General features: G+C 38.9%; 2 protein-coding genes across 5 annotated transcripts in view; one reads left to right on the top strand and one right to left on the bottom strand.

Moving 5' to 3' along the window:
• The window catches only part of LOC127433818 (myotonin-protein kinase-like), a 41,504-nt gene extending 38,142 nt beyond the window's left edge, over positions 1 to 3,362 (bottom strand). For all 3 annotated transcript variants that reach the window (XM_051686061.1, XM_051686064.1, XM_051686062.1), the window contains exon 1: positions 2,526 to 3,362. In XM_051686061.1, coding sequence (XP_051542021.1) covers positions 2,526 to 2,757 — 232 coding nt within the window. In that variant the 5' untranslated portion in view covers positions 2,758 to 3,362. The remainder of the gene's footprint in view (positions 1 to 2,525) is intronic.
• Positions 3,363 to 8,092: 4,730 nt separating this feature from the next.
• Positions 8,093 to 13,889, top strand: si:ch1073-303d10.1 (protein LBH-like). Of its 2 annotated transcripts, none has more exons than XM_051686084.1 (4): positions 8,093 to 8,225; positions 9,674 to 9,757; positions 11,210 to 11,445; positions 13,293 to 13,889. In XM_051686084.1, exons 2-4 carry the CDS (start codon positions 9,683 to 9,685, stop codon positions 13,411 to 13,413), a joined length of 432 nt encoding a protein of 143 aa, XP_051542044.1. In that variant the 5' UTR covers positions 8,093 to 8,225; positions 9,674 to 9,682; the 3' UTR covers positions 13,414 to 13,889. The 2 variants fall into 2 exon arrangements, with proteins under 2 accessions (XP_051542044.1, XP_051542045.1); XM_051686085.1 differs by having other exon boundaries at positions 8,107 to 8,225; positions 9,679 to 9,757.
• Positions 13,890 to 14,139: the final 250 nt, after the last annotated feature.

The raw sequence follows: 14,139 nt of genomic DNA, 5'->3' as shown, positions 1-14,139 counted from the left end.
ATTATAATTATAATTGACCGGGCATCAATTGTGGCTTTACACATGATATTATGTAGATTTTTTTTGTACATCTATGAATTAGATTTCTTCTTATAAACACTTTATTTACATTTAGCCTCTTTTCCATACTCTCTCACACTTTTTTGTTTTTCATGGGGACTGCACACACACACACACACACACACACACACATACACATACAGTCACACACAGACACGCACATTCTTGTACGAAACACACATGACAGATGTAACAAACATATCAAATAAACTAAATCAAAGGTACTACTGTCTAAAGAGGGTGTGACAAGAGCAAAAGTTCATGCACACATTAGTCTAAATAGGGCATGAAAGAGGAAACTGTCCACATTTTTACTCTGATGCTGAACCATCTTACAGCATACTCACAAATCAACATTCAACAGTTCATGGAAATAAATAGAATAGATTGTACTTAAAAACATAGTACAGAAGTATTAATGTTGTATACTTGAGTTGTACAGTTGTTTTGATAAAAGAATATGTTGATTTCATAACTTTTTATTTTTTATTTTATCCCCTTTTCTCCAAATTTGGAATGCCCAATTCCCACTACTTAGTAGGTCCTCGTGGTGGCGCGGTTACTCACCTCAATCCGGGTGGCGGAGGACAAGTCTCAGTTGCCTCCGCTTCTGAGACTGTCAATCCGTGCATCTTATCACGTGACTCGTTGTGCATGACACCGCGGAGACTCACAGCATGTGGAGGCTCATGCTACTCTCCACAATCCACACACAACTTACCACACGCCCCATTGAGAGCGAGAACCACTAATCACAACCACAAGGAGGTTACCCCATGTGACTCTACCCTCCCTAGCAACTGAGCCAATTTGGTTGCTTAGGAGACCTGGCTGGAGTCACTCAGCACACCCTGGATTCGAACTCGCGACTCCAGGTGTGATAGTCAGCGTCAATACTCGCTGAGATACCCAGACCCCTGATTTCATAACTTTTGACCAACAAATTGTATTGAGCAGTCATGAGTAACAGGAAATTCATTCAAATAACTTGTAATTCTCACATTAGATGTTAATATAAATTGTATCTTATATTATATTTAAATATAATTTCACAGAAATGTTGATAAAAAAAGATGTCTTCACATATATCACAACGGTTTTGCTGTAGTTAATGTATATTTTGAAATGAAAAATAACTTTTATATTTGTCATTTGCCAAAAATATCAATTGTTTTACATGTTTTAACAGTTAAGAACTTATTAATGACTTACAATATAGTTTTAGATGAAACCCATCGGGTTATAAATGATTTATAAGCTTGAATTCCACCGGGTCAAAATGGACCTGCAAATGCAAAAGGTGTATGCAGATTCTGAGCACAATAGGAGGGTTAAGCAGTGTGACTTTTTATATGACAATTAGAAGTCATAATCGTGACAAGCCCTAATTGGAGTGAACTATCCCTTTAAGCCAGTGCAGTTTACTGGTCACATGATCTCAGAACAGTGACTTTCCTGACCTTGTGCCCCCTGTCAACACTGAACCTGAAATGACACGGCACAAACTTTCTAAACAGGCTTCCTTAAATACACTGATAAAACACACACACACACACACACACACACACACACTCACAGTCACACAAACACACACGCACAGTCACACAAACACACACACACACACAGTCAGTCACACACTCACACACACATGTACAGTCACACAAAAAAACACACGCACAGTCACGCAAACACACACAAACACGCACAGTCACACACACACACATGTGCGCACACACACACGCACAGTCACACAAAAAAACACACACGCACAGTCACACAAACACACACACATGCACAGTCACACACACACACGTGCGCACACACACACACACACACAGTCACACAAACACAAACACACACGCACAGTCACACAAACACAAACACACACGCACAGTCACACACACACACGTGCGCACACACACACACACACACACACACAGTCACACAAACGCACACAGTCACACAAACACACACACGCACAGTCACACACACACACACACACACACGTGCACACACACACATGCACAGTCACACCAAAAAAACACACACACACATGCACAGTCACACAAACACACACACACAAACACACACACACACACACAAACACACACACACAAACACACACACACACACACAAACACACACACACAAACACACAAACACACACACACAAACACACACACACACACACAAACACACACACACAAACACACACACACACACACACACAAACACACACACACAAACACACACACACAAACACACACACACAAACACACACACACACACACAAACACACACACACAAACACACACACACACACAAACACACACACACAAAAACACACACACACACACACACACAAACACACACACACACACACAAACACACACACACACAAACACACACACACACACACACACAAACACACACACAGAGGAAGAGTGTGATGAAGAGTCACTCACCCCACTGCAGGAATCTATTGACGTGTTTCTCTCTCACCAGCACAGACGAGCGAAACTCCTGATAAACTCCCACCAGCAGATCCAACAGCGTTTGAAGGCCGACCGGACCAATCAGCTGACCCGTGACGGGCTCGCCTGGATCCTTCAGGATGTCTGCTGTGACCGGGGTGTGTTCACTCGGGCCGGTGTCCCTCAGATGAGCGAGCTCTTTGGCCCCGGGGCCCACAGACATGCCGACGCTCCACAGGACTCCGATTCATCTGATTCAACCCCGTTCCATGATTCCTGAAGTGCTCCACACACTAAACACACACTGACCTGTTCACACCCTTCTGTCAAACATCTGTTTCCTGTTTGATCTGCTGTATCTACACGTTTCCTGTCTGTCTGATTCTGTCTGTGTGTCTCTTTATATGTCTCTCTCTCTCTCTGTGTGCGTTTGTTTCTGCAGCAGAACTTCTAGTGCTCAAGCCCTTTTTTGGTGTGTGTCGCTCTGTCTATCTCTCTCTCTCTTTGTCTGTGAGTCTCCCTCAGTTTTAAAAGTCAAAGTCTTCTACTCTCTCTCTCTCTCTCTCTCTCTCTCTCTCTCTCTCAACAACACATGTTGTTGTGTGTCTCTCATGTGTTTGTATTCAGCTTCAAACATTCTCAAAGTTCCTGCAGACACAGAGGTTTGTCACAAGTTTGTGATCTGTCACATCTCTTCTAACACCCTCTACAGTTCTAGACCAGTACAAACCATTTTAAACCATCTGTAAGTCTAAACCTGTCCTCCAGCCCCAGCACAGATCATCAGTGTGGTCTCTCCCTCTGTCTGTGAGCGTCAGGACTCGTGCTTCTCTGACTGTCTGAATGATTCTGTTCCTGTTTCCTCTCTGAAGTTCTGATTTTCTCTCTCTCTCTCTCTCTCTCTCTCTGCTGTATTGTACAAACTCTCTCTCTCTCTCTCTCTCTCTCTCTCTCTGCTGTATTGTACAAACTCTCTCTCTCTCTCTCTCTCTCTGCTGTATTGTACAAACTCTCTCTCTCTCTCTCTCTCTCTCTCTCTGCTGTATTGTACAAACTCTCTCTCTCTCTCTCTCTCTCTCTCTGCTGTATTGTACAAACTCTCTCTCTCTCTCTCTCTCTCTCTCTCTCTGTTGTATTGTACAAACTCTCTCTCTCTCTCTCTCTCTCTCTCTGCTGTATTGTACAAACTCTCTCTCTCTCTCTCTCTCTCTCTGCTGTATTGTACAAACTCTCTCTCTCTCTCTCTCTCTCTCTCTGCTGTATTGTACAAACTCTCTCTCTCTCTCTCTCTCTCTCTCTCTGCTGTATTGTACAAACTCTCTCTCTCTCTCTCTCTCTCTCTCTCTCTGCTGTATTGTACAAACTCTCTCTCTCTCTCTCTCTCTCTGCTGTATTGTACAAACTCTCTCTCTCTCTCTCTCTCTCTCTCTCTGCTGTATTGTACAAACTCTCTCTCTCTCTCTCTCTCTCTCTCTGCTGTATTGTACAAACTCTCTCTCTCTCTCTCTCTCTCTCTCTCTGTTGTATTGTACAAACTCTCTCTCTCTCTCTCTCTCTCTCTGCTGTATTGTACAAACTCTCTCTCTCTCTCTCTCTCTCTGCTGTATTGTACAAACTCTCTCTCTCTCTCTCTCTCTCTCTCTGCTGTATTGTACAAACTCTCTCTCTCTCTCTCTCTCTCTCTCTGTTGTATTGTACAAACTCTCTCTCTCTCTCTCTCTCTCTCTCTGCTGTATTGTACAAACTCTCTCTCTCTCTCTCTCTCTGCTGTATTGTACAAACTCTCTCTCTCTCCCTCTCTCTCTCTCTCTCTCTCTCTGCTGTATTGTACAAACTCTCTCTCTCTCTGCTGTATTGTACAAACTCTCTCTCTCTCTCTCTGCTGTATTGTACAAACTCTCTCTCTCTCTCTCTGCTGTATTGTACAAACTCTCTCTCTCTCTGCTGTATTGTACAAACTCTCTCTCTCTCTCTCTCTCTCTCTCTGCTGTATTGTACAAACTCTCTCTCTCTCTCTCTCTCTCTCTCTCTCTCTCTCTCTGCTGTATTGTACAAACTCTCTCTCTCTCTCTCTCTCTCTCTCTCTCTCTGCTGTATTGTACAAACTCTCTCTCTCTCTCTCTCTCTCTCTCTCTGCTGTATTGTACAAACTCTCTCTCTCTCTCTCTCTCTCTCTCTCTCTCTCTGCTGTATTGTACAAACTCTCTCTCTCTCTCTCTCTCTCTGTTGTATTGTACAAACTCTCTCTCTCTCTCTCTCTCTCTCTGCTGTATTGTACAAACTCTCTCTCTCTCTCTCTCTCTCTCTGCTGTATTGTACAAATTCTCTCTCTCTCTCTCTCTCTCTCTCTCTCTCTCTGCTGTATTGTACAAACTCTCTCTCTCTCTATCTCTCTCTCTGCTGTATTGTACAAACTCTCTCTCTCTCTATCTCTCTCTCTGCTGTATTGTACAAACTCTCTCTCTCTCTCTCTCTCTGCTGTATTGTACAAACTCTCTCTCTCTCTCTCTCTCTCTCTGCTGTATTGTACAAATCTCTCTCTCTCTCTCTCTCTCTCTCTCTCTCTCTCTGTTGTATTGTACAAACTCTCTCTCTCTCTCTCTCTCTCTCTCTCTCTCTCTCTGCTGTATTGTACAAACTCTCTCTCTCTCTCTCTCTCTCTCTCTCTCTGCTGTATTGTACAAATTCTCTCTCTCTCTCTCTCTCTCTCTCTCTCTCTCTCTCTCTGCTGTATTGTACAAACTCTCTCTCTCTCTCTCTCTCTCTCTGCTGTATTGTACAAACTCTCTCTCTCTCTCTCTCTCTCTGCTGTATTGTACAAACTCTCTCTCTCTCTCTCTCTCTCTGCTGTATTGTACAAACTCTCTCTCTCTCTCTCTCTCTGCTGTATTGTACAAACTCTCTCTCTCTCTCTCTCTCTCTCTGCTGTATTGTACAAACTCTCTCTCTCTCTCTCTCTCTCTCTCTGCTGTATTGTACAAATTCTCTCTCTCTCTCTCTCTCTCTCTCTCTCTCTCTCTCTCTGCTGTATTGTACAAACTCTCTCTCTCTCTATCTCTCTCTCTGCTGTATTGTACAAACTCTCTCTCTCTCTCTCTCTCTCTGTTGTATTGTACAAACTCTCTCTCTCTGCTGTATTGTACAAACTCTCTCTCTCTCTCTCTCTCTCTCTCTCTCTGCTGTATTGTACAAATTCTCTCTCTCTCTCTCTCTCTCTCTCTGCTGTATTGTACAAACTCTCTCTCTCTCTATCTCTCTCTCTGCTGTATTGTACAAACTCTCTCTCTCTCTCTCTCTCTGCTGTATTGTACAAACTCTCTCTCTCTCTCTCTCTCTGCTGTATTGTACAAACTCTCTCTCTCTCTCTCTCTCTCTCTCTCTCTCTGCTGTATTGTACAAACTCTCTCTCTCTCTATCTCTCTCTCTCTCTCTCTCTCTCTCTCCAGCTCTTCTCTTCCTATTCAAACACATATGTCTCTCTTTCCTCTTTCTATATCTGTCTGTACAGTGGTGAGCACTTTTGTATTACTTTGAGCAGTAACTAACATCCACAATAATAACATATGTTGTCAAACTATACAGTACATTAACATGAGGACAGTGTTCAGAACTTGTACATGGCTCAATGACGTGATGCTCTCTTATTCTGTTCAGATCTATGAACTTATTCAAAAATACATTCACATAAAACTATAACCTGAATACACCTTTACTATGATGAACATGTTTTCAAATTCTGAGTTCAAAGTCATTTTGATCATTTTTCTGAAGCTTAAAGTCAAAAATGTTTAAGTTATGTATCCGGCAGCAGACAGTAAAAAATAAATAAATAAATTAATTAATTAATAAAAATCATAGAAAATAATTAAAAGCTTTATTTCTTAATAAAAAAAAAAAAAAAAAGAAAAAAAAAGATTTATCATTATTATTATTAATTCTTAAAAAAAGAATAATAAAAAAAATAAAAAAATGTAGTGAACCAATTTTGTTTTAAAATAATGTTATTTGAAAAACTTTTTCCACTGATTGAAGTCAGGTGACCTGGTGCAGGTAGCCATGTTGTTGCATTGTGACAAACAAACAAACAAAATAAAAAAAACAGAGAGGACTCTTTTAGACCCTCAAGACTGTGTGAAGTTTTACATTTAAATAATAATAATAATAATAATAATAATAATAATAATAATAATGACTTAAAAATTCATGATAATTGTCAAATAAATAAATTAATTAATAAATTATATATATATATATATATATAAAAATAATAATAATAATAATTATTATAAATACCTTGAAATTTATGTTTGTAAAAAAAATTTTTTAATCATTCTTAAGGTGCAAGAAAAGTATTTTAATAAAGTTTTCTTGATGGTTAGAGCACTTGACATTTTTTAAGCCACTTAATACAATAAATATAAAAAATAAAAATGGTAGAAAATGCTAAATGTTTTTCAAAATGTATAAAACAAAGATGGACCCAAACATGAAATTTCTTTGAACTTGTGGTTTAAACTATATTTTGGAAATACTTTTTATATTCATCCCCTTGCAGAACCATATTTGTTAATGACCCACATACAGTACACAATTATTTACATAAACTACTGTATATACACTATTCTATAACACCTAAATCTATTCATTACATGTCTCTCTGGAATACTTGGTTGTGATTGGTCAGTGGCAGCATTCTGTAGTCAAATATTTATGTATAATAACTCTGAACTGTATAACTAACTGTTGTCTCAGGCAAGTGATTTTTTCATGTCTTTTCACATAATAAAATAATAACTCATTTAATGTAGCTGTGTAATAAACCAGTCATTAACCAGACTGTGCGTTCTCCCCCTTACATGAGTGAGTGAGTGAGTGAGTGAGTGTGTCTCTCTCTAGTGGTGTGTTACAGAACTGTTCATTTTTAGTCATAAAATAACCATTATAAAATCATCACTGGCCATTATGACAAAATCTCATCATCATAATGGCAATTTAATCAATTTATCAGAATTAACATTAAAGTACTCATTATGTGTGGGGCAAATGCACAGCATATTCTACTGTATATGTAGGCAACACATCAAAAGCATGCTGACAGCTTATTGCTCTTATACTGGTATATTACTGGATAATGGGAGCATAGTAGTTTTGTTACATGAAGTCTTAATGGTTACAGTGCTCACATGCAGTTGATGCAGCTGGAGTTATGGAAATGCAATGCTGTAATTGACAATTTGCAGCATCTGTTAATTGCAACAGCTGTATTTTTAATCTTTATTACTGTTTTGAATTAATTGTGCAGCCCTTACATAATCCCTGCCATTCATTATGACATCATCACAAGCACTGTAACAATACAATCATTACACAACTTCACTTACCAGAGCACACATGTGTATGTGTATGTGAGGTAGTGTGTTCTGTGTCAGGGGCCGCGTGTCTGGCCCTGTGCGGGACGTGTTTGATGGGGGGGCAACGTGAACCTCTAATCACTCAAGACACTAATCCTGCTCACTACATACTAAATACTCCGATCAGACTCATAGAACACACAGACAGGGAGACAGAGAGAGAGAGAGAGGTGTAACTGAAGGTTGGGAGTGAACGCTGAGGGAACGTTTGACTACTGTTGTGTGGATTGAACATTCAGAAAAAGAACACTGACAGCAACAGATCTGAGCAACTGAACAGGTGAAAAACATTGATTTACTTTCTATGATATTATGCTGAGGAGAACGCAGTCAAATTCATATTTGCATCATTTATTAAATTTTTTAGCAATTATTGTTGTTTGAAAACGGTGTTTCACTTGCAGAAATGTTTTTGTTTTGTTTTTTTGGACATGTACAATTGCAATGCAATGGTAGTTTTTAAGTACTTAGACGCACCATGTAAATATCATAGTACATGTCTATGAATGTTACTATATGTGAGAAAAAAAGAGTGTGGAGTGACACAAGAGACAGTAATGGAGGAAATCACTTGCCTAGACAAACAGTCAATTATACAGTTTATGACTGTGAGTTTGGTATTGGTGGTTTGATTTGAGTGGGGCAGTCCGGTGACCCTCTCTGTGTCATGAGATTACAGTAACTCAGGGAACATCCTGCAGTGTCATACAGACCGCCAGTGACGCATGAAAACCTGTTAAGATCTTACTGGGATTATTATAGCTCTTCCTGTGAATGTCACCAGTGCTGACGATTGTGTTTACACACCATGCAGAACTCATCTCATGCATGTGAATCATGATGGCATGTTATGAGAATGTCATTGCACTCGTGCTGGAGCAGAAATGTAATGGAATGGTTTGTGCAAATATGAACCCTCCTATGGGACTGAAAAACGGCACCTTATTTTGGGATTCATGGTCATTTCTGACCAGAAGGGTCAGATGCGTAACTGTGTTTTTTGATGATAATGATAATGATAAAACACAGAGCATTAAACCAGATTGTTTAATGTTTTAAAATGCTGTTTAAAGGCACAAATATATTTACATAGAAATCACAATTGTGAGAAATGACTAAATGTCTTCTGTGTTGATGCTTGAGCACAGAAAACAGAAAACAAGACAACAGCAAAGTGGCACAGAGCCACATTAACACAGCAGTGAAAATACATCTTTAGTGCTGTATGTTTGTTCTTAGATTAATGTCTGATAACTCTCTCTCTCTCTCTCTCTCTCTCTCTCTTTGTGTGTATGTGTGTGTGTATGTATGTGTGTGTGTGTATGTGCGTTTGTGTGCGTGTATGTGTGTGTGTGTATGCGTGTGTATGTGTGCGTGTGTGTGTGTGTATGTGTGTGTGTGTGTGTATGTGTGTGGGTGTGTGTATGTGTGTGTGTGTGTGTGTGTGTGTGTGTGTGTATGTGTGTATATGTGTGTGTGTGTGTATGTGTGTGTGTGTGTGTGTGTATGTGTGTGTGTGTGTGTATGTGTGTATGTGTGTGTGTGTGTATGTGTGTGTGTATGTGTGTATATGTGTGTATGTGTGTATGTGTATGTGTGTGTATGTGTGTGTGTATGTGTGTGTGTGTGTGTGTGTGTGTATGTGTGTGTGTGTGTGTATGTATGTGTGTGTGTATGTGTGTATGTGTGTGTGTGTGTGTGTGTATGTGTGTGTGTGTGTGTATGTAGTGCAGTATAATGTCTAAAGGTCCACAGGACTCCAATATGGAGCAGTTTCGGCTGCAGAGGAGAGGAGAACACCTGCCATATCAGGTACCTTCACTCACCCAAGAAAGTATCAGTGATGTTTGCTCAATAATTTTGAATGAACTTGTGTTTGGTGAGTTTTAGTGGATGTATGAATTTCACACAGTTCAGCACATTCACTAGCATCACTAACAAACACAAAGTTTCTTCATTTTTCTTCAACACTACATCTATAGATTGAAGCATTTGAAATGTAAACATATTTTGGTGAAAGTTTTGCTTGAAAAGTGTGCTTGTGCTACCATTCTTTCAAATAAATGACACTCGCTTTGATACACTCAAAAAAATATTTTAAACTATTTTTAAGATTGTGTAATGTTTAACAAAATTAAATTAATAAAACTTAAAATATTTAGCATTTTTTATTTGATTAAAGATTACTCAGTTCAATTTGATGGAATTTTGTTATGAAATTGAAATCATAAAAAATCATAAATTTAAAATTATATTTTAAGTGTGTTTTATTCAGTGACATTTTGACATTTTTAAGTGTAACTTAAAGGAACAGTCCACCCCAAAAATAATTTCTCTCATCATTTACTCACCCTCATGCCATCCCAGATGTGTATGAATTTCTTTCTTCTGCAGAACACAAATAAAGATTTTTAGAAGAATATTTCAGCTTTGTAGGTCCATACAATGCAAGTGAATGGTGACCAGAACTTTGAAGCTCCAAAAAGCAAATAAAGGCAGCATAAAAGTAATCCATAAGACTCCAGTGGTTTAATCCATGTCTTCAGAAGTGATATGATAGGTGTGGGTGTGAAACAGATCAGTATTTAACTCATTTTTTTTTACTATAAATCTCCACTTTCACTTTCACATTTGGATGTGAAAGTGAAACTAAACAGGCACCACATGTGGCTTTCAGATGTAAACAAAACAAAACAGAGAAATGTTTAATTTCACCATTTATATCTTCCGTTTAATATTATGATATGTGCATATAATTTAAGTTACTCTTTGTCATATTTACATAGTTGAGACAACAATGTTGAATCATACAGCGATTGCATAGGATTTTAAAAGTTCTTTCAGCCAATAGAATCGCTTTATGATCTATTGGGGGCATTACTTGGAGTGGGCGTGTCGTGTAGTGGGTGTTCCTTGTCGTCTTGCGAGATGCGGACAGATACATTTGGAACATCCATGTTTAATGTAATTTTCAGATACATAACAGTTGTCAGTTGAGGGCACTATTTTACTACTCTTGTGTTTGACAACTGTGAGAAGATGAACTGCTCTACTGTTCATTGTCGTCTCAAACGCTATCTTTGGAGGGTAGTCTTTTGGAAAGAGGGGGCGTGTCTAATTTAACGGCTCGATCTCTTGGAAGTTCCAGAACGACTAAAATCGCTCACAGCGCCTTTAACAAAATACCGTTTGAGGTATACTTCATATGCATAAATGTATGTGTAACATATAAATTCATATGTTTACACTTACCTGTACATCCAGATTTTCCCGGAGCCATCAGAGCAGGTGTCAGGTGAGCAGTTGTCAGGCGGAGCGGCGCGGTGTATGGAGCGTCTGCCATCTATTGTGGTGGAACCGTCAGAGGAAAGTGAAGAGAAGAGCGGAGAGCTGCTGTGGACTCTAAAGACACAAAACTCCATCGATGAAGAGGAAGACCCTTTCCAAGATCACTGTTACCCCAACAACACCCATCAGGGCGAGCAGTGTGACATGGACGGGTCAGTATTATCACCCAATTCAGATTTGTGTTTCTTATCACTGACTGACTGTATGCACTGTCATTTTGCAAGTTATTAACTAATCTAAATGAATTTGTGTCAGATACGCCTAAAAATCTGATGTTTGCTTGCTATAGCACTAGAAATGCAAAGTGTTTTGACGTAATGTGTCAGATCTGTTTTGAGGGTGTGGAAAGAGTCGGTTGAGTTTGAAATCAAGTGGGAAAACAACAAATTGGATTTCTGAAAGCACAAATGGACCCGCCTCTCTGAAATTCTCATTGGTCCATGGATGGCTCCATCAGTGTACTGTTGATTCAAGAAATGATCTAACTATCCATCCATTATCTATCTATCTGTCTGTCTGTCATTCTATCTATCTATCTTTCTATCTATCTATCCATCTGTCTGCATGCTTGCCTGTCTGTCTATCTATCTGTCTGTCTGTCTGCCTGTCTGTCTATCTATCATCTATCTGTCTGTCTGTCTTTCTGTCTATCTATCATCTATCTGTCTGCCTGTCTATCTATCTATCATCTATCTGTCTGTCTATCTGTCTATCTTTCTGTCTGTCATTCTGTCTATCTATCTATCTATCTGTCTGTCTTTCTGTCATTCTATCTATCTATCTATCCGTCTGTCTGCATGCTTGCCTGTCTGTCTGTCTATCTATCATCTATCTGTCTGTCTATCTATCTGTCTGTCTGTCTGCCTGTCTGTCTATCTATCTATCATCTATCTGTCTGTCTGTCTGCCTGTCTATCTATCTATCATCTATCTGTCTGTCTGTCTATCTATCTATCATCTATCTGTCTGTATCTATCTATCTATCTATCTGTCTGTCTGTCTGCCTGTCTATCTATCTGTCTGTCTATCTATCTGTCTGTCTGTCTATCTATCTGTCTGTCTGCCTGTCTGTCTATCTATCTATCTATCTATCTATCTATCATCTATCTGTCTGTCTGCCTGTCTATCTATCTATCATCTATCTGTCTGTCTGTCTGTCTATCTATCTGTCTGTCTGCCTGTCTGTCTATCTATCTATCTATCATCTATCTGTCTGTCTGCCTGTCTATCTATCTATCTATCATCTATCTGTCTGTATCTATCATCTGTCTGCCTGTCTATCTATCTATCATCTATCTGTCTGTCTATCTATCTATCTGTCTGCCTGTCTATCTATCTATCATCTATCTGTCTGTCTGTCTGTCTATCTATCTATCTGCCTGCCTGTCTGTCTGTCTATCTATCTGTCTGTCTGTCTATCTGCCTGCCTATCTATCTGTCTGTCTGTCTGTCATTCTATCTATCTATCTGCCTGCCTGCCTGTCTATCTATCATCTATCTGTCTGCCTGCCTGCCTGTCTATCTATCTATCTGTCTGCCTGCCTGTCATTCTATCTATCTATCTATCTATCTGTCTGTCTGTCTGTCTGTCTATCTATCCACCCATCCGTCCATCCATCCATCTATCCATCATTTAGCACTTATTTTTTGTCAAATATGTTTAAGATGCAGCTCTGAGGACATGATATTAGTGCAATAAATTAAAATGATTTCATTATTTAAAATGTGACTTTTAGGCCAACAGTATGTGTAACATTACAAATCTTTATTTTTTTAAGAAGCTTATTTAAATGATAATCAGTTGAAATTAAACATTATAAATACCATAACTTGTACTGAGGACTCAAAGTCAACATATTGTAGGAATGACCCATCTAGTTGATCAGTGTTGATGACTTGAGACGTAACTGTTCCAAACGACCATTAAGTCTAACTGAACATAACCCTTTACAAATAATATTAAAGTGTTCATTGATAGTATCTGCCTGTATCTCTTGCAGAGTTCCTCTCTGTAAGCGTTCATCGTTACCTGGCGCAGGTGTACTGATGGACTACAGCCGACTGACTCCACCCCCTTCACCTACATCATCAGACGCAGCTCCGCCCTATTTCCGAAGCTGAACGCTGTATTTACACTTATTCATTATAATGCTGCCCACAGATATCAAATACTGTATCTGTGTTGTGTATTTTGATATCAAGGAAAACAAAAGATTTGATTGGATGAAAACAATATAAATGACTATTTACGGCGTGACTTTATTTTAGAAAGTCTCTTGTGTGTCATATATATTTACATGCATATGGTCATGAATTTTGAGTGATGTTCCCATATACTGAAACATAATGACTTACTGCTTATCTCATTTGAACAGATGCAGAATCACACACTCCACTGCCTTGACATTTATACAACATAATTATGTATGGACCGTAGAAAAAGGAAGTGTGGTTTATCTCATTGTATCACGGTTAATATGTGTTAATTAATACTTTATTTGAAATGTTATTTTTGCACTCAGTTTGTGTTTTGAATGTGAAAATGAGTGATTTGTCACAGAGAATATCTTTCCTACGCAGCTGATTTTGCCCAATAAAGACCCTTTTTAACATATGACACTGTTACATTTGTGTAATTTCCCTTGCCTCAAACAATAAAACATGACAAGATGAATATCTGACGAGAAGTATGAGAGATCCACAGATTAAGTGTCACATTGTTACTTACATGACCACAAGAGAGCAGTAAAACTCCAGCACAGCGAGGAACATGAAAGCCATATAAATGTTCAAATGAAAGTTATATTTTGATATTTAGAGGCTGTGTTTGTTTTTGGGTCTTGCCTG

The sequence above is a fragment of the Myxocyprinus asiaticus genome, chromosome 43 (genome assembly GCF_019703515.2).
Source record: "Myxocyprinus asiaticus isolate MX2 ecotype Aquarium Trade chromosome 43, UBuf_Myxa_2, whole genome shotgun sequence".
NCBI classification, from domain to species: domain Eukaryota; kingdom Metazoa; phylum Chordata; class Actinopteri; order Cypriniformes; family Catostomidae; genus Myxocyprinus; species Myxocyprinus asiaticus.
Note: the sequence above shows the minus strand (reverse complement) of the source record. Positions and strands in the feature narration are given on the sequence as shown.

Bases quoted from the DNA above. Each gene is read 5' to 3' on its own strand.
- si:ch1073-303d10.1 (XM_051686084.1), top strand. From the start codon at position 9,683: ATGTCTAAAGGTCCACAGGACTCCAATATGGAGCAGTTTCGGCTGCAG. The intron at 9,758-11,209 runs GTACCTTCACTC...CTGTACATCCAG, and splicing joins GAGAACACCTGCCATATCAG to ATTTTCCCGGAGCCATCAGA. The intron at 11,446-13,292 runs GTCAGTATTATC...TATCTCTTGCAG, and splicing joins GAGCAGTGTGACATGGACGG to AGTTCCTCTCTGTAAGCGTT.